General features: G+C 43.8%; 1 protein-coding gene across 3 annotated transcripts; it reads right to left on the reverse strand.

Moving 5' to 3' along the window:
• LOC139373867 (homeobox-containing protein 1-like) lies at positions 1-27,114 on the reverse strand. Of its 3 annotated transcripts, XM_071114957.1 has the most exons (11): positions 26,937-27,114; positions 26,323-26,413; positions 25,504-25,948; positions 22,044-22,129; positions 17,217-17,327; positions 11,285-11,560; positions 10,106-10,262; positions 3,174-3,256; positions 2,870-2,965; positions 2,292-2,410; positions 1-1,492 (listed from the first exon to the last, which is right to left on the reverse strand). In XM_071114957.1, the coding sequence occupies exons 2-11, from the start codon at positions 26,399-26,401 to the stop codon at positions 1,346-1,348; spliced, it is 1,599 nt and encodes a 532-aa protein (XP_070971058.1). In that variant the 5' UTR covers positions 26,402-26,413; positions 26,937-27,114; the 3' UTR covers positions 1-1,345. The 3 variants fall into 3 exon arrangements, with proteins under 3 accessions (XP_070971058.1, XP_070971060.1, XP_070971059.1); XM_071114959.1 differs by lacking the exon at positions 11,285-11,560; XM_071114958.1 differs by lacking the exon at positions 17,217-17,327 and having other exon boundaries at positions 1,126-1,492.
• Positions 27,115-27,170: the final 56 nt, after the last annotated feature.

Consider the following 27,170-nt stretch of genomic DNA (forward strand, 5'->3'; position numbering starts at 1 on the left):
GGCTTTCATGTTCATTTATAGTCATGCTTGTAACATTATCAGCTAGCAATCATTTTTTTTAATGACCAGGAGCACACAGCTGATATCCAATGAACATGAAAGCACATTAAGTTCTTCTTCTTGGAACTATGTGAACTTAAAGGAATTGAGCAGGAAAGGCAGCTTTCAGTCACTCAGTACATATATAATGAGCTTATTCTAGAAGAAGGTGCTGCTTATAACACAGATACATTTTACAAGTCATGATTAACAACTTTAATAATAATAATAATAATAATAATAATAATAATAATAATATGTGGCCTAGAAGATCTCTTTTTATTTTTTAAAACCCAAACCAGACTAGACTTTTGAGTAGCTTCTCGATGGGTTCGGCGGACTAGTGGTTCATGTCGATACGAGAAAAGGGACATGAGTAACTCATTACTATTAGTTTTGCTACTTACGCATAATAAAATGTTAATTTGATCAAATCAACATTTGTTGAGGAAAGACGACCATAAGGAAGCGTAATAAATGAAACTCCGTGTTAGTTTGGCTTGCTGACATTATACAATGAAGATGCTTTTTGTTGTTGTCGCAGAAACAGTCAACATATGATACGAAACATTCCTTTTGAACGAAGCTTATTAGAGAGAGAGAGAGAGAGAAACATGTGATGATTCGACATCATCCACCATCTTTGGGTTTACCTGAGATTCCATTTGTCCCTCAGGGTTGGACTCCTAATAACACTGACCCGGACTACTTGATTGATTGATCCCAAAGTCTAACAAGTTTACTAAGATCGGGTCAAAGACATTCAAGCTAGCAGAGAAGGCTGATATTAATCGGAAACACTTATCGTCACACCAAAAGTTCAACTCGCCTCGACCAAACGCACCCGTCTTCACCTCATCATCAAAACACACCTGACCTGCAGGTTCAAAACATTCAGTTCCCACTCCAGTTCATTATTACGCAACCACTCGTCAAAACCTTTAAAAAAATTAAAAATAATAATTAAAAAGTAAAGTAGCAAAGAAAATGTTAAAAGGCTGTTGAGCTTCTAGAGGATTTAACCACTTAGACCCCTGTTCTTTATAAGGAGTCGTCTTTCATTTAAGACTGTCTTGGAATGCACTACATGGAGAGATAGAGATAAATATTGACGTTACTGTAAAGCATGATTACTGTATAGACACAGTGGCCTCCCTACCACTAGAGGCACCGAGAGCTATAGCACCCTTTTCAACAATTAACGCACTGACTTGTCATAACCCCTGAAGACATTCAGAGCATCTATTATTAATATATATGTTTTTTAATATGCCGTTATATATTCAAATCCACGCTCTCCCATTGGTCACTCCTCGTCCACTGTCTCTCTCTTCGATTCGTCAGCTTTCTGTTCCAGAACCTGAGAGGTGGGGCTTGGAGGGGGAAGGACCTCGACGGCAGCCAATGAGGAGGTGTCTTGTAGATCAAGGTCCTTCCTGGAAGATATCTCTTCCTGGAAAAGGAAAAAGATGAGATATTATTGGTCTCACACTGTCCAGACAGTCCGCGTTACGTGTCCCGCAAAATAAAATGTAACATACATGTTACTCAATCATTTCATCCAAACAGCTCACACGCGCGCACTACAAGTCCCGCCTCTCCCATCTCCTCATTGGTTTTTAGGAGCATATACCCACGTGGGTGATTGAAAGATGAACTGAGGTCAACACTCCAGTCCAGTCCAGTCGGTGGCTGTAATGCAAGCTAGCTAAGTGTCCATGAATGTTTCAAATGGTGTTTTGACCTGTCCCCAAATGAATATAGTTGGTTCACAGTTGATTTTGGTATTTTAACCTCTATGTCTGGTGTGGATAGAGAAAATTATTTGGCCATCATGTTGCAGTTTATTGTACAAGTTCAATGATAAGTGGTTTGGTATTAAAATCCCTGACTGAATTGTCAATTCACTGACTCACCTGCTCTATGAATCATTGATTCACCTGCTCTATGAATCATTGATTCACCTGCTCTATGAATCGTTGATTCACCTGCTCTATGAATCGTTGATTCACCTGCTCTATGAATCGTTGATTCACCTGCTCTATGAATCGTTGATTCACCTGCTCTATGAATCGTTGATTCACCTGCTCTATGTATCGTTGATTCACCTGCTCTATGAATCGTTGATTCACCTGCTCTATGAATCATTGATTCACCTGCTCTATGAATCATTGATTCACCTGCTCTAAGAATCATTGATTCACCTGCTCTATGAATCATTGATTCACCTGCTCTATGAATCATTGATTCACCTGCTCTATGAATCGTTGATTCACTTGCTCTGTGAAGTCCTGTGGTTCCAACTCCTCCCCGTTGGATTGACAGCTCGGGCTTGGAACCTCGATACCATGACTCTCCAAGATGGCTGCCTCTGACGGGGAGAAGGCGAGAGGGAGGAGGAGAAAGAAAGCAGACAAAAAGGGTACAAACAGGGAAAGAGAAATGCTGTCCTTTATCCACTAGTGTCAAGCTACGTGTAGCCCCTCTGCCGGCAGCTACGTGCAGCCCCTCTGCCAGCAGCTACGTGCAGCCCCTCTGCCAGCAGCTACGTGCAGCCCCTCTGCCAGCAGCTACGTGCAGCCCCTCTGCCAGCAGCTACGTGCAGCCCCTCTGCCAGCAGCTACGTGCAGCCCCTCTGCCAGCAGCTACGTGCAGCCCCTCTGCCAGCAGCTACATCTCCTACATCTGAAAATAGATATTCCAGCTAGCCTAACAATGGCTAACGTTGAACTCTTATCATAGTGCCGATACCTATCCAATGCTTTCAGGTCTAACCGAATGTGCCTGGGTGTTAGGGAAAAGGGGGTGTTTTGGTATCAGAGATTCTCACCTATATTAGCCCGTCTCTTCATCTCCTTCCGGCGGTTGGCGAACCAGTTGTACACTTTCAGAGCCGTGACACGCTCAAACTCGGACAGCTTGCATCCTGGGTAACAGTGACAGAGGAGAGATGGACAAGTGTATAGGTAAAATTTGGTGAGCCTTTTTGAACATAGGACTTAATTTGGTATAAAAATAAGTTGTTTAAAAGGGGCATAAGAAAAAAGGTAGATATGAGCTCATGATAATTGGGTTAAGAATAAAGACATTGGTTACAGGTGTGTGGGTGGGCTGTGCTTGAACCACAAACTGACCAGGTTTCTGGATGACTGAGTTGCAAGCGTTAGCGATCTCCTCTCTCTTCGCTTCATCAGGGTACTGGTTCTCCATGAAGAAACTGACAGACACAACAACCAGCCAATAAGAACAGTGTTAGACAACCTCGCACCCATGGCATTAACCAATCAGAAGCTACTACTGGCCTAAACGCTACAAAGCTACTGGCCGAAAAGCTACAAAGCTACTGACCTAAACGCTACAAAGCTACTGGCCGAAAAGCTACAAAGCTACTGGCCGAAACGCTACAAAGCTACTGGCCGAAACGCTACAAAGCTACTGGCCGAAACGCTACAAAGCTACTGGCCGAAACGCTACAAAGCTACTGGCCGAAACGCTACAAAGCTACTGGCCGAAATGCTACAAAGCTACTGGAGCATCACTTTGAATGGAGGAAGGAAGGAGAAAACATCCAGCCAGATTAGCCTCACCCACAGCTATTAAAGTGATGCTCCAGAGGTTTGTATCGTTTCAGCCAGTAGTTCTGTATCGTTTCAGCCAGTAGTTCTGTATCGTTTCAGCCAGTAGTTTTGTATCGTTTCAGCCAGTAGTTTTGTATCGTTTCAGCCAGTAGTTCTGTATCGTTTCAGCCAGTAGTTCTGTATCGTTTCAGCCAGTAGTTCTGTATCGTTTCAGCCAGTAGCTCTGTATCGTTTCTGTATCGTTTCAGCCAGTAGTTTTGTATCGTTTCAGCCAGTAGTTTTGTATCGTTTCAGCCAGTAGTTTTGTATTGTTTCAGCCAGTAGTTTTGTATCGTTTCAGCCAGTAGTTTTGTATCGTTTCAGCCAGTAGTTCTGTATCGTTTCAGCCAGGAGTTCTGTATCGTTTCAGCCAGTAGTTTTGTATCGTTTCAGCTAGTAGTTCTGAAAATAGTGCTCACGAGCTAAAACGGGTACCTGAAAATTGTGTACTACATCATCTATTTCCTATAATGTTACATCTTGCAAAAATGTTTTATTTTTTATTTTTTAAAATGTGCAATTTGAATAGGTTACAAATCTGTAAGTGCTTAAAAAGATCCCTGACTGCATTGCTAACCAATCAAGACACTCTCATTGAAGTAGTACGGTAGATTAATGGAACACATTAGGTGGATTACATTCAGCACTGTTTACACTCTCCGTTTCTAGGCAATAAATAAAAACAAATCTCATTTTAAATAAACAAAGATTTATTGCACCACTTAATCCACCCTCCATCTTCCTCTTTTCCCTGTCTGAATAATAATAACTTCCCCTTACAAATAAACAGCAGGAGCAGTTACACCCCCCTCCGACTTCCTCCATCACACTAACCTACAGTATCGCCCTTCAGCGGGACGGGAGTGTAAACTAGCCCATAAAGAGAAGCAGCACTGCAGTGGCATTGCGTAATCCATAGAGCTATGTGACGGTGTGGCTGGTCTACGTGCCTGTTGTGTTCTCATTTCTGAGAGTGACCTCTGCTTAGAAGCATCACAGGAAGTCGACCGCATTCAGGGGGAAACATTGCGACAAAAGATCATTCTTGTACTTAGGATGCACTTGGCTTTTTATCAGTTAGAAATCCGTTATAAAAAGGATTCCAGTTTCTAAATCAGATATGTCATAAAAAGGCATTGATGACATCTCATCATGACATCACCCACCACTAACATCAATAGACTCAACCACTAATAATTAGTGTAGGGGTAGAACAAAAGCCTGGACAACCCATAGCTCTCCAGGAAAAAGTTTGTTGACTACTGCAGTAATTGTGATTAAAACCAGTTCTGGATCGGTCTCCCGACATGCATTTGTACCAAATTAACAGGAATCTCAGCATGTCCGAATACTGTGATATCTATGTTGACAGAGATTCGTATTCATTGAATTTAATTTGGGCAGAAGACATAAAACACATACAATATTGTGTGTACAATGTGTTCCCAGAGGAGTATTTATTAAAAAAACTATTTTGATACACTAGACTGATCTTGTCCCAGGAAGTTGAGGCATTAGCCTTCTTACCCATTCCACTGAATAATGGTTGCCTAATATTGTCTTGCAATATTTGCAATTAAGCAATATTTCACCTACGATACAAATCTGTATCATGACAAATATACAAAATAGTACCTTTATTCATCAAATGTCAAATCAAAATGCTATTTGTCACATACAGGTGGTTAGCAGACGTTAATGCGAGTGTAGCGAAATGCTTGTAATATTAACATGTAATAAATGTGTGTTAAAAACAATGTAAAATCTACAAAGCCAGTAAAGCAATTTGATTATTTCCCATGTCAACTGTTTCAGATGTCTGTTGTTTTCAACCCCGGGATACACAGGAAAATAAATGAGACCCGTGTGAAATGTTTTAAAACAAAATGTCCAAATGAACATGAACGGTGTCAAACGAAACATGAAAACAAGTTAAAATAATAACACTTCAACCGTTCTATAGTAAACAAGACAGCTGCCTAAATAAATTACAGTAGATTATTTAAGTGATAATGCCAGAGAAGCCTGTGTTTGGAGGATATATCGTCTCGGGCCAGCAAACGTTGCAACATTTTTACACCTTTATTTAACCAGGTAGGCTAGTTGAGAACACCTTTATTTAACCAGGTAGGCTAGTTGAGAACACCTTTATTTAACCAGGTTGGCTAGTTGAGAACACCTTTATTTAACCAGGTAGGCCAGTTGAGAACACCTTTATTTAACCAGGTAGGCCAGTTGAGAACACCTTTATTTAACCAGGTAGGCCAGTTGAGAACACCTTTATTTAACTAGATAGGCTAGTTGAGAACACCTTTATTTAACCAGGTAGGCTAGTTGAGAACACCTTTATTTAACCAGGTAGGCTAGTTGAGAACACCTTTATTTAACCAGGTAGGCTAGTTGAGAACACCTTTATTTAACCAGGTAGGCTAGTTGAGAACACCTTTATTTAACCAGGTAGGCCAGTTGAGAACACCTTTATTTAACCAGGTAGGCCAGTTGAGAACACCTTTATTTAACCAGGAAGGCTAGTTGAGAACACCTTTATTTAACCAGGTTGGCCAGTTGAGAACACCTTTATTTAACTAGATAGGCTAGTTGAGAACACCTTTATTTAACCAGGTAGGCTAGTTGAGAACACCTTTATTTAACCAGGTAGGCTAGTTGAGAACACCTTTATTTAACCAGGTAGGCTAGTTGAGAACACCTTTATTTAACCAGGTAGGCCAGTTGAGAACACCTTTATTTAACCAGGTAGGCTAGTTGAGAACACCTTCATTTAACCAGGTAGGCTAGTTGAGAACACCTTCATTTAACCAGGTAGGCTAGTTGAGAACACCTTCATTTAACCAGGTAGGCTAGTTGAGAACACCTTCATTTAACCAGGTAGGCTAGTTGAGAACACCTTCATTTAACCAGGTAGGCTAGTTGAGAACACCTTCATTTAACCAGGTAGGCTAGTTGAGAACACCTTTATTTAACCAGGTAGGCTAGTTGAGAACACCTTTATTTAACCAGGTAGGCTAGTTGAGAACACCTTTATTTAACCAGGTAGGCTAGTTGAGAACACCTTTATTTAACCAGGTAGGCTAGTTGAGAACACCTTTATTTAACCAGGTAGGCTAGTTGAGAACACCTTTATTTAACCAGGTAGGCTAGTTGAGAACACCTTCATTTAACCAGGTAGGCTAGTTGAGAACACCTTTATTTAACCAGGTAGGCTAGTTGAGAACACCTTTATTTAACCAGATAGGCTAGTTGAGAACACCTTTATTTAACCAGGTAGGCCAGTTGAGAACACCTTTATTTAACCAGGTAGGCCAGTTGAGAACACCTTTATTTAACCAGGTAGGCCAGTTGAGAACACCTTTATTTAACCAGGTAGGCCAGTTGAGAACACCTTTATTTAACCAGGTAGGCCAGTTGAGAACACCTTTATTTAACCAGGTAGGCTAGTTGAGAACACCTTTATTTAACCAGGTAGGCTAGTTGAGAACACCTTTATTTAACCAGGTAGGCTAGTTGAGAACACCTTTATTTAACCAGGTAGGCTAGTTGAGAACACCTTTATTTAACCAGGTAGGCTAGTTGAGAACACCTTTATTTAACCAGGTAGGCTAGTTGAGAACACCTTTATTTAACCAGGTAGGCTAGTTGAGAACACCTTTATTTAACCAGGTAGGCTAGTTGAGAACACCTTTATTTAACCAGGTAGGCTAGTTGAGAACACCTTTATTTAACCAGGTAGGCCAGTTGAGAACACCTTTATTTAACCAGGTAGGCCAGTTGAGAACACCTTTATTTAACCAGGTAGGCCAGTTGAGAACACCTTTATTTAACCAGGTAGGCCAGTTGAGAACACCTTTATTTAACCAGGTAGGCCAGTTGAGAACACCTTTATTTAACCAGGTAGGCCAGTTGAGAACACCTTTATTTAACCAGGTAGGCTAGTTGAGAACACCTTTATTTAACCAGGTAGGCTAGTTGAGAACACCTTTATTTAACCAGGTAGGCTAGTTGAGAACACCTTTATTTAACCAGGTAGGCTAGTTGAGAACACCTTTATTTAACCAGGTAGGCTAGTTGAGAACACCTTTATTTAACCTGGTAGGCTAGTTGAGAACACCTTTATTTAACCTGGTAGGCTAGTTGAGAACACCTTTATTTAACCAGGTAGGCCAGTTGAGAACACCTTTATTTAACCAGGTAGGCTAGTTGAGAACACCTTTATTTAACCAGGTAGGCTAGTTGAGAACACCTTTATTTAACCAGGTAGGCCAGTTGAGAACACCTTTATTTAACCAGGTAGGCCAGTTGAGAACACCTTTATTTAACCAGGTAGGCCAGTTGAGAACACCTTTATTTAACCTGGTAGGCCAGTTGAGAACACCTTTATTTAACCAGGTAGGCCAGTTGAGAACACCTTTATTTAACCAGGTAGGCCAGTTGAGAACACCTTTATTTAACCAGGTAGGCTAGTTGAGAACACCTTTATTTAACCAGGTAGGCTAGTTGAGAACACCTTTATTTAACCAGGTAGGCTAGTTGAGAACACCTTTATTTAACCAGGTAGGCTAGTTGAGAACACCTTTATTTAACCAGGTAGGCTAGTTGAGAACACCTTTATTTAACCTGGTAGGCTAGTTGAGAACACCTTTATTTAACCTGGTAGGCTAGTTGAGAACACCTTTATTTAACCAGGTAGGCCAGTTGAGAACACCTTTATTTAACCAGGTAGGCTAGTTGAGAACACCTTTATTTAACCAGGTAGGCTAGTTGAGAACACCTTTATTTAACCAGGTAGGCTAGTTGAGAACACCTTTATTTAACCTGGTAGGCCAGTTGAGAACACCTTTATTTAACCAGGTAGGCTAGTTGAGAACACCTTTATTTAACCAGGTAGGCTAGTTGAGAACACCTTTATTTAACCAGGTTGGCCAGTTGAGAACACCTTTATTTAACCAGGTTGGCCAGTTGAGAACAGGTTCTCATTTGCAACTGCAACCTGGCCAAGATAAAGCAAAGCAGTTCAACACATACAACGACACAGAGTTACACATGGAATAAACAATAAACAAGCCAATAACACAAACAAGTCAATGACACAGTAGGAAAAAAGAAAGTCTATATACAGTGTGTGCAAAAGGCATGCGGAGGTAGGCAATAAATAGGCCATAGGAGCAAATAGTTACAATTTAGCAGATTAACACTGGAGTGATAAATGAGCAGATGATGATGTGCAAGTAGAGATACTGGTGTGCAAAAGAGCAGAAAAGTAAATAAAATAAAAACAGTATGGGGATGAGGTAGGTAGATTGGGTGGGACATATATAGCGCTGCAGCGATTGGTTAGCTGCTCAGAAAGCTGATGTTTGAAGTTGGTGAGGGAAATAAAAGTCTCCAGCTTCAGCGATTTTTGCAATTCGTTCCAGTCACTGGCAGCAGAGAACTGGAAGGAAAAATGGCCAAATGAGGTGTTGGCTATGGGGATGATCAGTGAGATATACCTGCTGGAACGTGTGCTACGGGTGGGTGTTGTTATCGTGACCAGTGAACTGAGATAAGGCGAAGCTTTACCTAGCATAGACTTATAGATGACCTGGAGCCAGTGGGCCTGGCGATGAATATGTAGCGAGGGCCAGACGACGAGAGCCAGAGACCCGACCCAGTCGTTCACTCTTTTTGTTCTGTATCTATGGACGCAACCCAGTCGTTCAGTCTATTGGTTCTGTATCTATGGACGCGACACAGTCGTTCAGTCTATTGGTTCTGTATCTATGGACGCGACCCAGTTGTTCAGTCTATTGGTTCTGTATCTATGGACCCGACCCAGTCGTTCGCTCTGAATGTTTCATTGACATACTGGCTGGCAACATTCTTATCCCTTGCTAGCTACCCAACCAACTATGGCTAACTCAGTCACGTCGAACAGTGCAGACAGAATAACAAGAGTAGCTGCATTTGTTTAAGCTGTTTTCTAGTGACATTTATTTGAATACATCTATAATAAATGAGCTAACGAGGTGTGATTTCACCTGGTGTAGAAAATGTGTTCTCTCGTCAGGACACTGTTGTTCAGAGGAGCTAGCCAACAACACGGCTAACACAATCACTTCAAACTGAAGCTGGACACTGTTGTTCAGAGGAGCTAGCCAACAACACGGCTAACACAATCACTTCATACAGAAGCTGGACACTGTTGTTCAGGGGAGCTAGCCAACAACACAGCTAACCCAATCACTTCAAACTGAAGCCAGAAAGACTACAAACTAGCTGTCTAGCAAACTCTACTTTATTTGATTAAATAGCAGTCGATTTCTGAGAGTGCTTTTCTTCCAGGTGTGGGTCAACATAGATAATCAATCAATCAAATGTATTTATAAAGCTCTTTCTACGTCAGCCGACAGTTGGCTAGTCAACTGGAAAGTACTGCACTTTGATTGGCTCACCTCTCCATGATTGACTGGCACTCCTTCCTCCAGGTGAACCTGCTTCCCCTCCGCAGCCTCAGAGGACCGCCCGCCACCCCGCCCCTCTCCCCGGGGCTGACCCCCGTCCTCCAATCAGGCTCCTCCTTTACCAGGGAGCGCATCGACAGGGTAGCACCTACATGGGACGTAATGAGAGGGGGAGGAGGCGAGAGAAAGGGAAGGGAGGAGGCGAGAGAAAGGGAAGGGAGGAGACGAGAGAAAGGGAAGGGAGGAGACGAGAGAAAGGGAAGGGAGGAGACGAGAGAAAGGGAAGGGAGGAGACGAGAGAAAGGGAGGAGGCGAGAGAAAGGGAAGGGAGGAGACGAGAGAAAGGGAAGGGAGGAGACGAGAGAAAGGGAGGAGGCGAGAGAAAGGGAAGGGAGGAGGCGAGAGAAAGGGAAGGGAGGAGGCGAGGGAAAGGGAAGGGAGGAGGCGAGGGAAAGGGAAGGGAGGAGGCGAGAGAAAGGGAAGGGAGGAGGCGAGAGAAAGGAAAGGGAGGAGGAGAGAGAAAGGGAAGGGAGGAGGCGAGAGAAAGGGAAGGGAGGAGGCGAGAGAAAGGGAAGGGAGGAGACAGGGAGGTGGTGAGAAAGATAAGGGAAAAGAGGGGGAGGTGAGAGACAGGAAGGTGAGAGGGGGAGGGAGGGAGTTAGATAAGGAGGAAGGTGAGCGAGAGGGAGTGAGGGAAGGAGGTGAGAGAGGGAGTGAGAGAGGAAGTTTAAACATCAAGAGAAAGTAACCCATTGTAACTATTAGTTATGAGAAAGAAGTGATAGTTCAATCACATGACTGTAGTATTTTAATAAGGATTTGGACTTTTAGGATACATGACATCCCTCGGACTGACAGTGGGACACAACGTGGACACAGACAGGCATGCAGGCTATGTGATGACAGGATGTGTCAGACAGACAGGGGTCACTGAGTGCTGCAGTGTCTTTTTTTTTCATTTAATTTTTTTACTTTCGACTTTGGTAATGGAACTCAGAGTTGGAGCGTGACCTAAAACCTGGACTAGTAAAAACATCACCTGCCTCGTTCCTGAACAGCCACAGACAGAACTGAGGAGAGAGGGAGGGTTGAGCCCTGTAAGAGTGGTTGCCTGTTATGGGCATGGGTGGGCAGGGGCTTGCTGTTACCTGGCTGTTACCTGGCCGTTACCTGGCTGTGCCTGCTGTGCGGCAGCAGTGTACCATGGGAGGAGGTGCATCAGCAGCTCTCTCTGTCTGCCCCAGGTGGTAGAGGCAGTGGCCGCGGCCGTGGCGCCCGTAGCGGCGTTTCCCACCATCCCTGTGACGTCTCTGTCCCCTCCCCTGGCGGGTCCAGAGCCCAGGTTCTGGCCCAACCCCTGGCCGAGACCACAGAGCCCCTGGCCGAGACCAACGAGCCCTGGGCCCAGACCCGCCGGGCCGTGCTGGCTTTCACTCCATCTCAGCCCTTCATTAAGGACAAAACCAAACCAGTGGTCAGGTCAGGCCACAGACGTATCTAAGTAGGCATACAGAGTTTGGGCAATATTGGTTTAAGATTTAGGCCTAGAGTTAACAGAAGTCCTACAGTCAATCAAAATTAGATCACATGTTTGTATGTCTATCAATATCAATTTATAATTTAATCTTACGGACTTCATCCAATCATTTTTGTGGCCACAATGTGTTAAGTTAACAAGAGAAACTTTGAGATTACTGTTCTGAACAGGTAAACGGCAGACAGGTCCAAAAGTTTAGTAATGAAGTGCCCACCAGGTAGAAAGGCATAGAGAAAAGGCAACACGTTAGCATTAGGATCCTGAATTAGCATCATTGTTAGTATTAGATGGGGTTATTATGGTTAGCCTGTTAGCCATGTAGGAATGAAAACCAGCACCGGAATTCTACCTCTCCAGGATCAGGACTGAGAACCACACAGAAGCAGCATCAGCAAAGCTTTTGGGGAATAAGGGAGGACAGGGAAATGGCATGAAGAAGGCAGGGGTAGGTAGATTGTTCATGCATTTTGGTCATGTGACATAGGAGTGAAGCACTAAAGTGACAGATTAAACATTGTAATATTTAGGCTAATGTCTTTACTGATGTAGAATTGAGCAAACGGTTTCATTTTCAGAACACTTCTAGTGCATCTATACATTGGTCTGTGTGGATGTTTATTGTTGACTTCTTATGAGGTCACGACGTTCCTGTAGCCTGGGTTTAGATGGAGGGATCGTGACGTTCCTGTAGCCTGGGTTTAGATGGAGGGATCGTGACGTTCCTGTAGCCTGGGTTTAGATGGACGGATCGTGATGTTCCTGTAGCCTGGGTTTAGATGGACGGATCGTGACGTTCCTGTAGCCTGGGTTTAGATGGACGGATCGTGACGTTCCTGAAGCCTGGGTTTAGATGGAGGGATCGTGATGTTCCTGTAGCCTGGGTTTAGATGGATGGATCGTGACGTTCCTGTAGCCTGGGTTTAGATGGATCGTGACGTTCCTGTGGCCTGGGTTTAGATGGATTGTGACGTTCCTGTGGCCTGGGTTTAGATGGATTGTGACGTTCCTGTGGCCTGGGTTTATATGGATTGTGACGTTCCTGTGGCCTGGGTTTAGATGGATCGTGACGTTCCTGTGGCCTGGGTTTAGATGGATGGATTGTGACGTTCCTGTAGCCTGGGTTTAGATGGACGGGTCGTGACATCCTGTGGCCTGGGTTTAGATGGATTGTGACGTTCCTGTGGCCTGGGTTTAGATGGATTGTGACGTTCCTGTGGCCTGGGTTTATATGGATTGTGACGTTCCTGTGGCCTGGGTTTAGATGGATCGTGACGTTCCTGTGGCCTGGGTTTAGATGGACGGATCGTGACGTTCCTGTAGCCTGGGTTTAGATGGACAGGTCGTGACATTCCTGTGGCCTGGGTTTAGATGGATTGTGACGTTCCTGTGGCCTGGGTTTAGATGGACGGGTCGTGACATTCCTGTGGCCTGGGTTTAGATGGATTGTGACGTTCCTGTGGCCTGGGTTTAGATGGACAGATCGTGACGTTCCTGTAGCCTGGGTTTAGATGGATCGTGACGTTCCTGTGGCCTGGGTTTAGATGGACGGATCGTGACGTTCCTGTAGCCAAGGTATAGATGGATCGTGACGTTCCTGTGGCCTGGGTTTAGATGGACGGATCGTGACGTTCCTGTAGCCTGGGTTTAGATGGATCGCGACGTTCCTGTGGCCTGGGTTTAGATGCATCAAAACGTTCCTGTGGCCTGGGTTTAGATGGATGGACAGACACCACACTCATCCACTAGAGTTTCACTTCAAACCAGATGACTTTAACATAATTGATTAATATCTATAGCAAAGGCTGGTTTACAGTCGTCTATTGACATGTCTGTCGACAAATAACGTAGCGACAACATTCGATTGTCGTCCGACGCCAAACTTGTTGTCGTCGTTATGACAACGAATAAACCCAAAACAGCAGCCCGGCGCTCCAGACGGCAGTCTATTTCAACACCAATAAACCCATCTGTTTAAAAATTCAGGAAATGTCAACCTAGCAAGCCAGGACAATAAAAGCCATTTTATAAACAATGTTTTGGTTCGTTGCTAGCTAGTTAGCTACAGTGCCTTCAGAAAAGTATTTATGCCCCTTGACCTTAGCCACATTTTGTTGTGTTACAGCCTGAATTTAACATGGATTAAATTGAGATATCATCACTGGCCTACACACATTATGTCAAAGTGGAATTATGTTTTTTAGAAATGTTTACAAATTAATTAAAAATTAAAAGCTGAAATGTCTTGAGTTAATAATTATTCAACACCTTTGTAATGGCAAGCCTAAATAAGTTCAGAATAAACATTTAAAAAAAGTGCTTAACAAGTCACATAAGTTGCATGGACTCACTCTGTGTGCAATAAGTGTTTAACATGAGTTTTGAATGACTACCTCATTATCTGTAAGGTTCCTCAGTCGAGCAGTGAATTTCAAACCCAGATTCAACCACAAAGACCAGGGAGGTTTTCCAATGCCTCCCAAAAAAGGGGACCTATTGGTAGATGGGTAAAAATATAAAAAGCAGACATTGAATTATTATGGTGAAGTTATTAATTACACTCTGGATGGTGTATCAATAAGCTGAGTCACTACAAAGATACAGGCGTCCTTCCTAACTCAGTTGCCGGAGAGGAAGGAAACCACTCAGGGATTTCAGCATTAGGCCAATGGTGACTTCATAAACAGTTTAACGGGTGGATCAACATTTTAGTTACTAAACAATCCTGACCTAATATTGACAGAATAAAAGGAGGAAGCCTGTACATAAAAAAAATAAAAAGATTCCAAAACATGCATCCTGTTCGCAACAAGGCACTAAATTCTCTATGTTGTGTCGTCTCTCTCGTTGTGATGTGTGTTTTGTCCTATTTATATTGTATTTATTTTAATCCCAGGCCCCGCCCCCGCAGGAGGCCTTTTGGTAGGCCGTCATTGTAAATAAGAATTTGCTCCTAAATGACCTAGTTAAATAAAGGTTAAATAAAGGTTAAATAAAAAAAACAAGTAATGCAGCAAAACATTTGGCAAAATTCTTGGCCTGAATACAAAGTGTTACGTTTGTAATTTTATTTTTATTTTACCTTTATTTAACTAGGCAAGTCAGTTAAGAACAAATTCTTATTTTCAATGACGGCCTAGGAACAGTGGGGTTAACTGCCTGTTCAGGGACAGAACGACAGATTTGGGGGTTTGAACTTGCAACATTCCGGTTACTAGTCCAACGCTCTAACCACTAGGCTACCCTGCCGCCCCAGGGTAGCCTAGCCTCATTAAGGATTGGAGAGTTTTTCAGGATAAAAAATATCTAACGGAATGGAGCAAAGCACAGACAAAATCCTGGAGGAAAACCTGGTTCAGTCTGCTTTCCAGCAGACTCTGGGAGATTCATTCACCTTTCAGCAGGACAATAACCTAAAACACAAAGCCAAATCAACACTGGAGTTGCTTTCCAAGAAGACAGTGAATGTTCCTGAATGGCCGAATTACAGTTTTGACTCAAATCTACTTGAAAATCTATGGCAAGACCTGAAAATGGTTGTCTAGCAATGATCAACAACCAATTTAACAGAGTTTGAAGAATTTAGAAAATAATACAAATGGGCAAATGTTGCACAATCCAGGTGTGGAAAGCTCTTAGAAACTGACCCAGAATGACCAACACCCTATATAAACTGACCCAGAATGACCAACACCTCTTATAAACTGACCCAGAATGACCAACACCTCTTAGAAACTGACACAGAATGACCAACAGCTCTTAGAAACTGACCCAGAATGACCAACAGCTCTTAGAAACTGACCCAGAATGACCAACAGCTCTTAGAAACTGACCCAGAATGACCAACAGCTCTTAGAAACTGACCCAGAATGACCAACAGCTCTTAGAAACTGACCCAGAATGACCAACAGCTCTTAGAAACTGACCCAGAATGACCAACACCCTTTATAAACTGACCCAGAATGACCAACACCTCTTAGAAACTGACCCAGAATGACCAACAGCTCTTAGAAACTGACCCAGAATGACCAACAGCTCTTAGAAACTGACCCAGAATGACCAACAGCTCTTAGAAACTGACCCAGAATGACCAACAGCTCTTAGAAACTGACCCAGAATGACCAACAGCTCTTAGAAACTGACCCAGAATGACCAACAGCTCTTAGAAGCTGACCCAGAATGACCAACAGCTCTTAGAAACTGACCCAGAATGACCAACAGCTCTTAGAAACTGACCCAGAATGACCAACACCTCTTATAAACTGACCCAGAATGACCAACAGCTCTTAGAAACTGACCTAGAATGACCAACAGCTCTTAGAAACTGACCCAGAATGACCAACAGCTCTTAGAAACTGACCCAGAATGACCAACAGCTCTTAGAAACTGACCCAGAATGACCAACAGCTCTTAGAAACTGACCCAGAATGACCAACACCCTTTATAAACTGACCCAGAATGACCAACACCTCTTATAAACTGACCCAGAATGACCAACAGCTCTTAGAAACTGACCCAGAATGACCAACAGCTCTTATAAACTGACCCAGAATGACCAACAGCTGTAATCCCTGCCAATGGGTGTTGAACACTTATCTGATCAAGAAACAGTATAATAGTGTTTTATTTTTAATCCATTTCTAAAAAAAAAAAAAAACATGTTTTCACTTTGTCATTATGGAGTTGTGTGTGTGGATGGGTGAGAGAGAAAAAAACCAAAACATATTTAATCCATTTTGAATTCAGGCTGTAACAACAACCATGTGGAATAAGTCTAAGGAGTATGAATACTTTCTGAAAGCGCTGTAGCTAACTAACTAACTAGCTAGCTAGCTAGCCAGTTCAAATAATGACCAGAGTATAGCGGACAACATCGTAACCTGAGCTACTTTGTAAACTTTGTTAACTAGCTAGCTAACTAGCTAACTAACTAGCTAACTAGCTAGCTAGCTAGCCAGTTCAAATAATGACCAGAGTATAGCAGACAACATCGTAACCTGAGCTACTTTGTAAAATCATTACTACAGGAAAATAAACCCACAACATAATTATTTCCAAGGTAATGGCAAGTTGACATTGAATAGCTTAGCGCCACAGTGTCACCAAATAAAAGCAGATAATTCTGATACAGTCCTGCATCTTGTCACAGGAGGATTTGGTATAGTTGCCATGGCAGCGTGGGGAACCACGACAACGGACATTGCGACAGTTGCAGACACTCCATGTCTGTGCGACAAGGAAACTTGACAGTCATTTAAATGCTGTTTTGACTAGCGACACCTGTCGCATTCTAATTGTTTACAGTTACAGACCAAGTATAAAATGTGCCGTGTGTTTTTATCCTACTGTATACGTTCTCTCAGACATAGTTCTCTGTACTTCACTGAACTCTCCAGACCTCTAGAACCAGAAAAGGTGTGTGTGTGGATTCACAATGCAGGATTAGGAGTACGGGACATAGGACGGACATAGGGGAAAGGAGACAATAACAAGCAGCAGTCCAGCTAACAGAATGGAGTCGACATGAACCGCTCCCTCCCCTTAGCCGCCTCCTACACTGGTTCTTACCTGGGTTGTTTCTCTCAAGCAGGTACCAGCGGTAGAAGGCTCTGCGTTTGGAGTCACTCATCTCCAAGCCCTGCTGCAGCAACCACTGAGAGATATAGCTCTGACTGATACCTAGGGAGAAGAGAGGAGAGATAGCTCTGACTGATACCTAGGGAGAAGAGAGGAGTGATAGCTCTGACTGATACCTAGGGAGAAGAGATAGCTCGGACTAATACCTAGAGAGAAGAGAGGAGAGATATCTCTTCTCCCTAGGTATCAGTCAGAGCTATCTCTCCTCTCTTCTCTCTAGGTATTAGTCAGAGCTATCTCTCCTCTCTTCTCTAGGTATCAGTCAGAGCTATCTCTCCTCTCTTCTCTCTAGGTATTAGTCCGAGCTATCTCTTCTCCCTAGGTATCAGTCAGAGCTAGCTCGGACTAATACCTAGAGAGAAGAGAGGAGAGATAGCTCTGACTGATACCTAGAGAAGAGAGGAGAGATAGCTCTGACTAATACCTAGAGAGAAGAGAGGAGAGATAGCTCTGACTGATACCTAGGGAGGGGCTATACAGTGCATTCGGAAAGTATTCAGACCCCTTGACCTTTTCCACATTTTGTTACAGCTTTATTCTAAAATGGATTAAGTCACCCCCCCCCCCCCTCAATCTACACACAATACCCCATAATGACAAAGCAAAAACAGGTTTGTAAGATTTCTTTAGCAAATTTAGATAAAAACAGAAATACCTTACTTACATAAAAGTAATTAGAACATTTGCTATGAGACTCGAAATTGAGTTCAGGTGCATTTTGTTTCCATTGAACATCCTTGAGATGTTTCTACAACTTGATTGGGGTCCACCTGTGGTAAATTCAATTGATTGGACATGATTTGGAAAGGCACACACCTGTCTATATAAAAGGTCCCACAGTGGACAATGCCTGTCAGAGCAAAAAAAAAAACAAGTCATGAGGTTGAAGGAATTGTCTGTAGAGCTCTGAGACAGGATAGTGTCGAGGCACAAATCTGGAGAAGGGTACCAAAATAATTTTTGAGGCATTGAAATGTCCCCAAAGAACACAGTGGTCTCCATCATTCTTATATGGAAGAAGTTTGGAACCACCAATACTCTTCCTAGAGTTGGCCGCCCGGACAAACTGAGCAATTGGGGGAGAAGGGTCTTGGTCAGGGAGGTAACCAAGAACCTGATGGTCACTCTGACAGAGCTCCAGCGTTCCTCTGTGGAGATGGGAGAACCTTCCAGAAGGACAACCCTCTCTGAAGCACTCCACCAAATATGGCATTTATGCTAGTGGTCAGGCGGAAGCCACTCTTCAGTAAAAGACACGACAGCCCGCTTGGAGTTTGCCAAAAGGCACCAAAAGGACAGCCCATGAGAAAGAGGATTCTCTGGTCTGATGAAACCAAGGTTGAATTCTTTGGCCTGAACGCCAAGCATCACTTCTGGAGTAAACCTGGCACCATCCCTATCGTGAAGCATGGTGGTGGCAACATCATGCTGTGGGGATGTTTTTTTTAGCAGCAGGGACTGGGAGACTAGTCAGGATCCAGGGAAAGATGAACAGAGCAAAGAACAGTGGTGGAAAAAGTACTAAATTGTCATACTTAAGTAAATGAAAATATACATGAATAGAAAATGACTCAAGTAAAAGTTTAAGTCACTCAGTAAAATACTACTGAGTAAAAGTAAAACACTATTTGGTTTTAAATATACATTACCAGTCAAAAATTTGGACACGCCTACTCATTCCAGGGTTTTTCAATATTCTTTACTATTTTCTAAATTGTGGAATAATAGTGAAGACATCAAAACTATGAAATAACACAATATGGAGTCATGTAGTAACCAAAAAAAAGTGTTAAAACAAAATACATGTTATATTTGAGATTCTTCAAAGCACCCTTTGCCTCGATGACAGCTTTGAATTAGTAGGTGTCCAAACGTTTGACTGGTACTTAAGTAGCAAAAAGTAAAAAATAATTTAAAATTCCTTATTTTAAGACGGCACCATTTTCTTGTTTTTTTTTTTTTATTTCCCAGATAACCAGGGGCACTCTCCAACATTCAGACATCGTTTAAAACGAAGCATGTGTTTAGTGAGTCCGCCAGATCAGAGGCAGTAGGGATGACCAGGGATAGTGAAGTACAGATACCCCCCAAAAAACTACTTAAGTAGTACTTTCAAAGTATTTGTATTGAAGTTCTTTACACCACTCTGAAATCCTGCTCCAGAGCGCTCAGGACCTCAGACTGGGGAGAAGGTTTACCTTCCAACAGGACAACGACCCTAAGCACACGGCCAAGACAACGCAGGAATGGCTTCAAGGACAAGTCTCTGAATGTCCTCGAGTGGCCCGGACTTGAACCCGATCGAACATCTCTGGAGGCCTGAAAAAAGCAACGCTCCCCATCCAACCTGACAGAGCTTGAGAGGATCTGCAGAGAAGAATGGGAGAAACTCCCCAAATACAGGTGCGCCACGCTTGCAGCGTCATACCCAAGAAGCTTCTAGGTTGTAATCACTGCCAAAAGGTGCTTTAACAAAGTACTGAGTAAAGGGTCTGAATACTTATGTAAATGTCATTTCAGTTTCTGTAATAAAAATGGGCAAACATTTCTGAAAACCTGTTTTTTTGCTTCGTCATTATCGGGTATTGTGTGTAGATTGTTGAGGGGACAAAGACAATTGAATCCATTTTAGAGTCAGGCTGTAACCCAACTAAATGTGGAACGAATCAAGAGGTCTGAAAACGTTCACAATGCACTGTATACAGAGCCTTCAGAAAGTATTCTTACCCCTGGACTTAAGCCACAGTTTGCTGTGTTACAACCTGAATTCAAAAAATAATAATAAATATATATATATATTTTTTTTAAATCTCACCCATCTACATACAATACCCGAATAAATAAAGTGAAAACATTGTTTTAGAAATTTTTCGATGGGATTCAAATCTGGGCTTTGGCAGGCCCACTCAAGGACTTTCACATTCTCGTTCTGAAGACATTCCAGCGTTGTTGTTTTAGATTGGGGTCATTGTACTGTTGGAACTTCAATCGTCTCCCCATCGTCTTCTAAGGTTGTCTGAAGCAGGTTCTCATCGTGGATTTGCCTGTATTTGGTTCCACTCATTGTTCTATCTATCCTTAAAAAAAAAAGAAAAAAAAGTCTTCCAGTCCCTGCCGTTGAAAAACATACCCATAGCATGACGCTGCCACCACCATGCTTCATGGTAGGGGTGGTGTTAAGATAGGGGATGAGCTGTGCCTGGTTCCCAGACATAGCACTTTGCATTCAGGCAAAAATGTTGTCATCAGACCACATAATATTTTGCCTCATGCTCTTGTCTTTTTGCAAACTCCAGACATTTTTCCTCAGGAGTGGCTTCTGTTTAGCCACTCCCCCATAAAGCCCAGATTGGTGAAGTACTGTAGAGACGGTTGACCTTCTGGCAGGTTCTCCCATCTCAGCCAAGGAACTCTGTAGTTCTGTCAGGGTGGTCGCTGGGTTCTTGGTCACCTCTGACCAAGGTCCTTCTTGCTCGGCTGCTCAGTTTGGTCAGACGGACAGCTCTAGGGAAGTCCCATATTTTTTAAATTTCCCAATAACGGAGACCACCGTGCTCTAGAAATTGTTTGGTTGTCTTGGAATAAAACGCTCAACACTATCGACGTTGTTTAATCCCCAGATGTATGTCTGATCACAATTCTCTCAGAGATCGACGGATAGTTCCTTGTACTTCATGGTATAGATTCTGTCAACTGTGGGACCTTATACAGACAGGTGTGTTCCTTTCTAAATCATGTCCAAAACAATTGGCCACAGGTGGACTCCAATCAAGTTGTAGCGATCAATCAAGGATGATTGATAGAAATTGGGTGCTAACTCTGATACCTAGGGTGAGGAGAAGGAACGGACCGAATTCACAACACCTGCAATAACATCTGTAAATATGTGTATGTGATCACGAAAATATGATACTTAGGGAGAGCAGTGAGGAGGAGGAAGGTAAATAAGAAGCAGAGGAAGGTAGGAGATTATGGGAGGAGAGGAGAAATAGATGAAGAGAAGGAGCGCAAGTAGTAACAAATCGAATCTTATTTGTCACATGTGCCGAATACAACAGGTGTAGTAGACCTCACAGTGAAATGCTGAATACAACAGGTGTAGTAGACCTCACAGTGAAATGCTGAATACAACAGGTGTAGTAGACCTTACAGTGAAATGCTGAATACAACAGGTGTAGTAGACCTCACAGTGAAATGCTGAATACAACAGGTGTAGTAGACCTCACAGTGAAATGCTGAATACAACAGGTGTAGTAGACCTTACAGTGAAATGCTGAATACAACAGGTGTAGTAGACCTTACAGTGAAATGCTGAATACAACAGGTGTAGTATACCTTACAGTGAAATGCTGAATACAACAGGTGTAGTAGACCTTACAGTGAAATGCTGAATACAACAGGTGTAGTAGACCTTACAGTGAAATGCTGAATACAACAGGTGTAGTAGACCTTACAGTGAAATGCTGAATACAACAGGTGTAGTAGACCTTACAGTGAAATGCTGAATACAACAGGTGTAGTAGACCTTACAGTGAAATGCTGAATACAACAGGTGTAGTAGACCTTACAGTGAAATGCTGAATACAACAGGTGTAGTAGACCTTACAGTGAAATGCTTACTTACAAGCCAAATGAGAGCATTATAAAAAAATATCCTAGAAGGAAAGACACTAATATTCATACAAAACAATGTAAACAGCGCACACTAAAAACAGACGACACAGGTTCACAAAATAAATATATATATGACTGCTTTACCTGTCACCTGTCCCACGATGGCCTGGGAGATCCTGCGGTTGTTGAGGAAGGTTTTAATCTCCTCCTTCACCAGGTTACTGTCCCTCCTAGAAGAACACAACAGGCACCACAGAGTAAGAACAGACAACACACTTCCTGTCCCTACAACAACAACAGTGACCGTCCCTCCTGCAACAACAACAATAGACACCATAGAGTAAGAACAGACAACACACTTCCTGTTTGTGGTGTGAGCAGTGGATAGAGTAACTGACATCACTACTTCCGTACAACTCAATAGATTCTCCATCTGCAGTAATGTGGATACACTGGTGGAACCAAACAAATAGTGTACATTCTACACCATGTGTTTTCTGCCTCCCCTACGTTTTCAGATAAGCTGATGAAGGAGAGCCAGAAACGAGGAGAGGAAGCCGTAGGCCTAGCTTACATGACTCCAGATCCACGATTAGTTGACTGGTTATCCATAATGTATCCTATACACACACGATCAGAGCAACCCGGCACACCTTGTATATAGTCTAGGCACCGCCAGCACCCCTTGTATATAGACTAGGCACCACCGGGACCCCTTGTATATAGACTAGGCACCGCCGGGACCCCTTGTATATAGACTAGGCACCACCGGGACCCCTTGTATATAGACTAGGCACCGCCGGAACCCCTTGTATATAGACTAGGCACCACCGGGACCCCTTGTATATAGTCTAGGCACCGCCGGAACCCCTTGTATATAGACTAGGCACCACCGGGACCCCTTGTATATAGTCTAGGCACCGCCGGAACCCCTTGTATATAGACTAGGCACCACCGGGACCCCTTGTATATAGTCTAGGCACCGCCAGCTCCCCTTGTATATAGACTAGGCACCGCCGGGACCCCTTGTATATAGACCCGGGACCCCTTGTATATAGACTAGGCAACACCGGGACCCCTTGTATATAGACTAGGCACCCCTTGTATATAGACTAGGCACCCCTTGTATATAGACTAGGCACCCCTTGTATATAGACTAGGCACCCCTTGTATATAGACTAGGCACCCCTTGTATATAGACTAGGCACCGCCGGGACCCCTTGCAAATAGACTTCGTGCCCCCGGAACCCCTCGCAAATAGACTTCGTGCCCCCGGGACCCCTTGTATATAGTCTAGGCACCCCTTGTATATAGACTAGGCACCGCCGGGACCCCTTGCAAATAGACTTCGTGCCCCCGGAACCCCTCGCAAATAGACTTCGTGCCCCCGGGACCCCTTGTATATAGACTAGGCACCCCTTGTATATAGACTAGGCACCCCTTGTATATAGACTAGGCACCCCTTGTATATAGACTAGGCACCACCGGGACCCCTTGTATATAGACTAGGCACCCCTTGTATATAGACTAGGCACCGCCGGGACCCCTTGCAAATAGACTTCGTGCCCCCGGAACCCCTCGCAAATAGACTTCGTGCCCCCGGGACCCCTTGTATATAGTCTAGGCACCGCCGGAACCCCTTGTATATAGACTAGGCACCGCCGGGACCCCTTGTATATAGACTAGGCACCGCCGGAACCCCTTGTATATAGACTAGGCACCGCCGGAACCCCTTGTATATAACCAAGTAATCATTGCCAATTATATGTATCTATTATTACGTGTTCCGTGTTCTACTTCTCTGCTCATTCTCTATTTTCTTTCTCTCTGCTCATTCTCTATTTTCTTTCTCTCTACTCATTCTCTATTTTCTTTCTCTCTACTCATTCTCTCTACTCATTCTCTATTTTCTTTCTCTCTGCTCATTCTCTATTTTCTTTCTCTCTACTCATTCTCTCTACTCATTCTCTATTTTCTTTCTCTCTGCTCATTCTCTATTTTCTTTCTCTCTACTCATTCTCTCTACTCATTCTCTATTTTCTTTCTCTCTGCTCATTCTCTATTTTCTTTCTCTCTACTCATTCTCCATTTTCTTTCTCTCTGCTCATTCTCTATTTTCTTTCTCTCTGCTCATTCTCTATTTTCTTTCTCTCTACTCATTCTCTATTTTCTTTCTCTCTACTCATTCTCTATTTTCTTTCTCTCTGCATTGATTCGACTGTGGTTTCTGGAAAGTCTACAAACTTGCACAAGAAGCTATACTGCCAGAGACTGTCATAAAGCCTACTGCCTTCTTTAGGACCTGTATGTAAGCCTGGCTGCAATCATCTTTTTATCCATCCCTCCCTACACACCTGACCTAAATGAGTCAGTCTAGCAGTAGGAGAATAAGCCAGCATCACCAGAGACTGGCTGTTGTTATCTGATGAGTTTCCTCTCCCAGAGCTAGATTCTCTGCTGTCTCTTACCTTCACCTTAAATACCCCTCCTCATCCTCTACTTTCTCTTCAGGGTTCACTACTACCTCACTCACCTTCACCTTAAATACCCCTCCTCATCCTCTACTTTCTCTTCAGGGTTCACTACTACCTCACTCACCTTCACCTTAAATACCCCTCCTCATCCTCTACTTTCTCTTCACTACTACCTCACTCACCTTCACCTCAAATACCCCTCCTCATCCTCTACTTTCTCTTCAGGGTTCACTACTACCTCACTCACCTTCACCTTAAATACCCCTCCTCATCCTCTACTTTCTCTTCAGGGTTCACTACTACCTCACTCACCTTCACCTTAAATACCCCTCCTCATCCTCTACTTTCTCTTCACTACTACCTCACTCACCTTCACCTCAAATACCCCTCCTCATCCTCTACTTTCTCTTCAGGGTTCACTACTACCTCACTCACCTTCACCTTAAATACCCCTCCTCATCCTCTACTTTCTCTTCACTACTACCTCACTCACCTTCACCTCAAATACCCCTCCTCATCCTCTACTTTCTCTTCAGGGTTTCCTACTACCTACCTCCCTGCACCTTCTCCATGTCACAGTCTACTGTCCCTCCATCCTTCATGTACTCCTCCACCTTCTCCATGTCACAGTCTACTGTCCCTCCCTCATGTACTCCACCTTCTCCATGTCACAGTCTACTGTCCCTCCATCCTTCATGTACTCCTCCACCTTCTCCACGTCACAGTCTACTGTCCCTCCCTCATGTACTCCACCTTCTCCACATCAGTCTACTGTCCCTCCCTCATGTACTCTACCTTATCCACGTCACAGTCTACTGTCCCTTCCTCATGTACTCCTCCACGTCACAGTCTACTGTCCCTTCCTCATGTACTCCACGTCACAGTCTACTGTCCCTCCATCCTTCATGTACTCCACCACCTTCTCCACGTCACAGTCTACTGTCCCTTCCTCATGTACTCCACCTTCTCCACATCAGTCTACTGTCCCTCCCTCATGTACTCCTCCACGTCAGTCTACTGTCCCTCCCTCATGTACTCCACCTTCTCCACATCAGTCTACTGTCCCTCCCTCGTGTACTCCTCCACGTCACAGTCTACTGTCCCTTCCAGCCCTCACACTCTCTCCTCACCTCATGTACTCCTCCACCTTCTCCTCCAGATCCCAGTCCTCCTCTGCCATGATGTCATAGCTAAACGACTTCTGAACTTCAACCCCATGTGTGTACAGCGGTGGGGGAGAGGCCTCATAGCTGTTGCTAGGCGACAGTGAGGCGCCGTCTAGCCCAGGGGTCTGCGTTGTGGCGGATGCCAAGGAGAGGGAGGAAGAAGAGGAGGAGGAAGAGGAGGAGGAGGGGGCTGGGGCGGAGGCTGTGGTAGGGGTAGTGTTGGTTGTGGGGTTGGCGGCGTGGGTGTCGTTGCAGTACGGGGGGCGATGGTCGGGATCTAGCCGCTCTAGGGACTCCAAGGCCTGGATGATCTGTGGCTTGGTCATCCCTGAGAGACGGAGACGCTGAAGGAGGTCGATCTGCTCGATGGTATAGCGTGGCTCCACCCCACAACACTCCATCCTCACATCTAACGGGTTAAAACATACATGACTTGTCCACACACACACTTCCCATAGGTCTCTAACATATAAAAAATATTACATTGAAATACTGTATACGCAGGACTTTGTTGTCAAGTTCACTTACAAAAGGTGTCTGGAGCATGAGAAAAACACCAAACGTAACTTGGGCTAAAAAAATATATATATATATATTTAATGCCATGATGTTGAATGGTATATGTAGGCTACTGTACATAAATCTCTCGTGGAACAAAAATGACAAACTTTCGCGAGATAATTGTACATTTGGGTACATTCATTGAATCTGTGCACTGACTGCAAAACAATGCGTGATTGACCCATGGCATGTACAGTGCCTGTCTGCCCTGCCTTTGCCTACCTGATAGCGGGGGAGAGAGGCGCCCTGTGGGCATCGGTTCGGGTCGCGGTATCGCAGCCGGGAGGCACCACTGTCGCATGGCTCGATGGAGCTGCCGGAGAGCGAGAGAGAAAGGCAGGCAGATTACATGGTACGGTATTGGGAGGGAATACTGGCATCTATACGTTTGTAAATATGGCCCTGTTGCTAAATATGTTAGCCATCTGCCAAATGAGACTTGTCAAATCACTTCCACTGGCGTGCTGCAGTCAGGCACGGTTAGTTAGCTTATCGTGCTAGCTAATGATTAGCGTTCTAGCTTTATTCAAATGTGTTGACACTAGCTTGCAACTACCTATACTATAACACGGATGCATTCATTAATAAGCTACTAAAAGTAGCTCCCACTAGCTAACTTTCGCTACGTTGGATAATAGCTAGTTCATTACATGCATCTTGCAGCAGAAGCTAGCACGGACTAACTAGCAAGCTATCTACTGTAAGGGCATAAAAACCAGAGAACCTTGCACCAAAATGATCGATTGAGGATGTGAGATCATATCATTCTAACTAATGCAGATACCGGTAGCTAGTTAATGCTAACCCGTAGCCTTCTCCCCCTCTCTCTTCCTTACCTCCCGCTGCTGTGGCAAGCTACACCAGCTGACGGTCACTCAACCGTGCACGTCGTGGACCGATCAAACTTCGTAATGGTTTCCGACGAGCTAATGAAGGTGATCCGTGCAGGGTCACATTGTCCCGGGATGCTGCAGCGGAGAAAAACCGAATCGCTAAACAGGGAGTCGGTCTCAGTTTCTGACCTCTAACCCCAACCACACTGCCCCGGAATGATATAACTAGGAAGTTAT

The sequence above is a fragment of the Oncorhynchus clarkii genome, chromosome 18, assembly GCF_045791955.1.
Source record: "Oncorhynchus clarkii lewisi isolate Uvic-CL-2024 chromosome 18, UVic_Ocla_1.0, whole genome shotgun sequence".
NCBI lineage: Eukaryota > Metazoa > Chordata > Actinopteri > Salmoniformes > Salmonidae > Oncorhynchus > Oncorhynchus clarkii.

What these genes read in the sequence shown, in the direction of transcription:
- LOC139373867 (XM_071114957.1), bottom strand. Translation starts at nt 26,401, where the DNA reads ATGCGACAGTGGTGCCTCCCGGCTGCGATACCGCGACCCGAACCGATG. An exon ending in AAGGTGGAGGAGTACATGAG is followed by an intron (nt 22,130 to 25,503) that starts GTGAGGAGAGAG and finishes GTGTTCTTCTAG; the next exon opens with GAGGGACAGTAACCTGGTGA. An exon ending in GAAGAGACGGGCTAATATAG is followed by an intron (nt 2,411 to 2,869) that starts GTGAGAATCTCT and finishes TCTCCCCGTCAG; the next exon opens with AGGCAGCCATCTTGGAGAGT.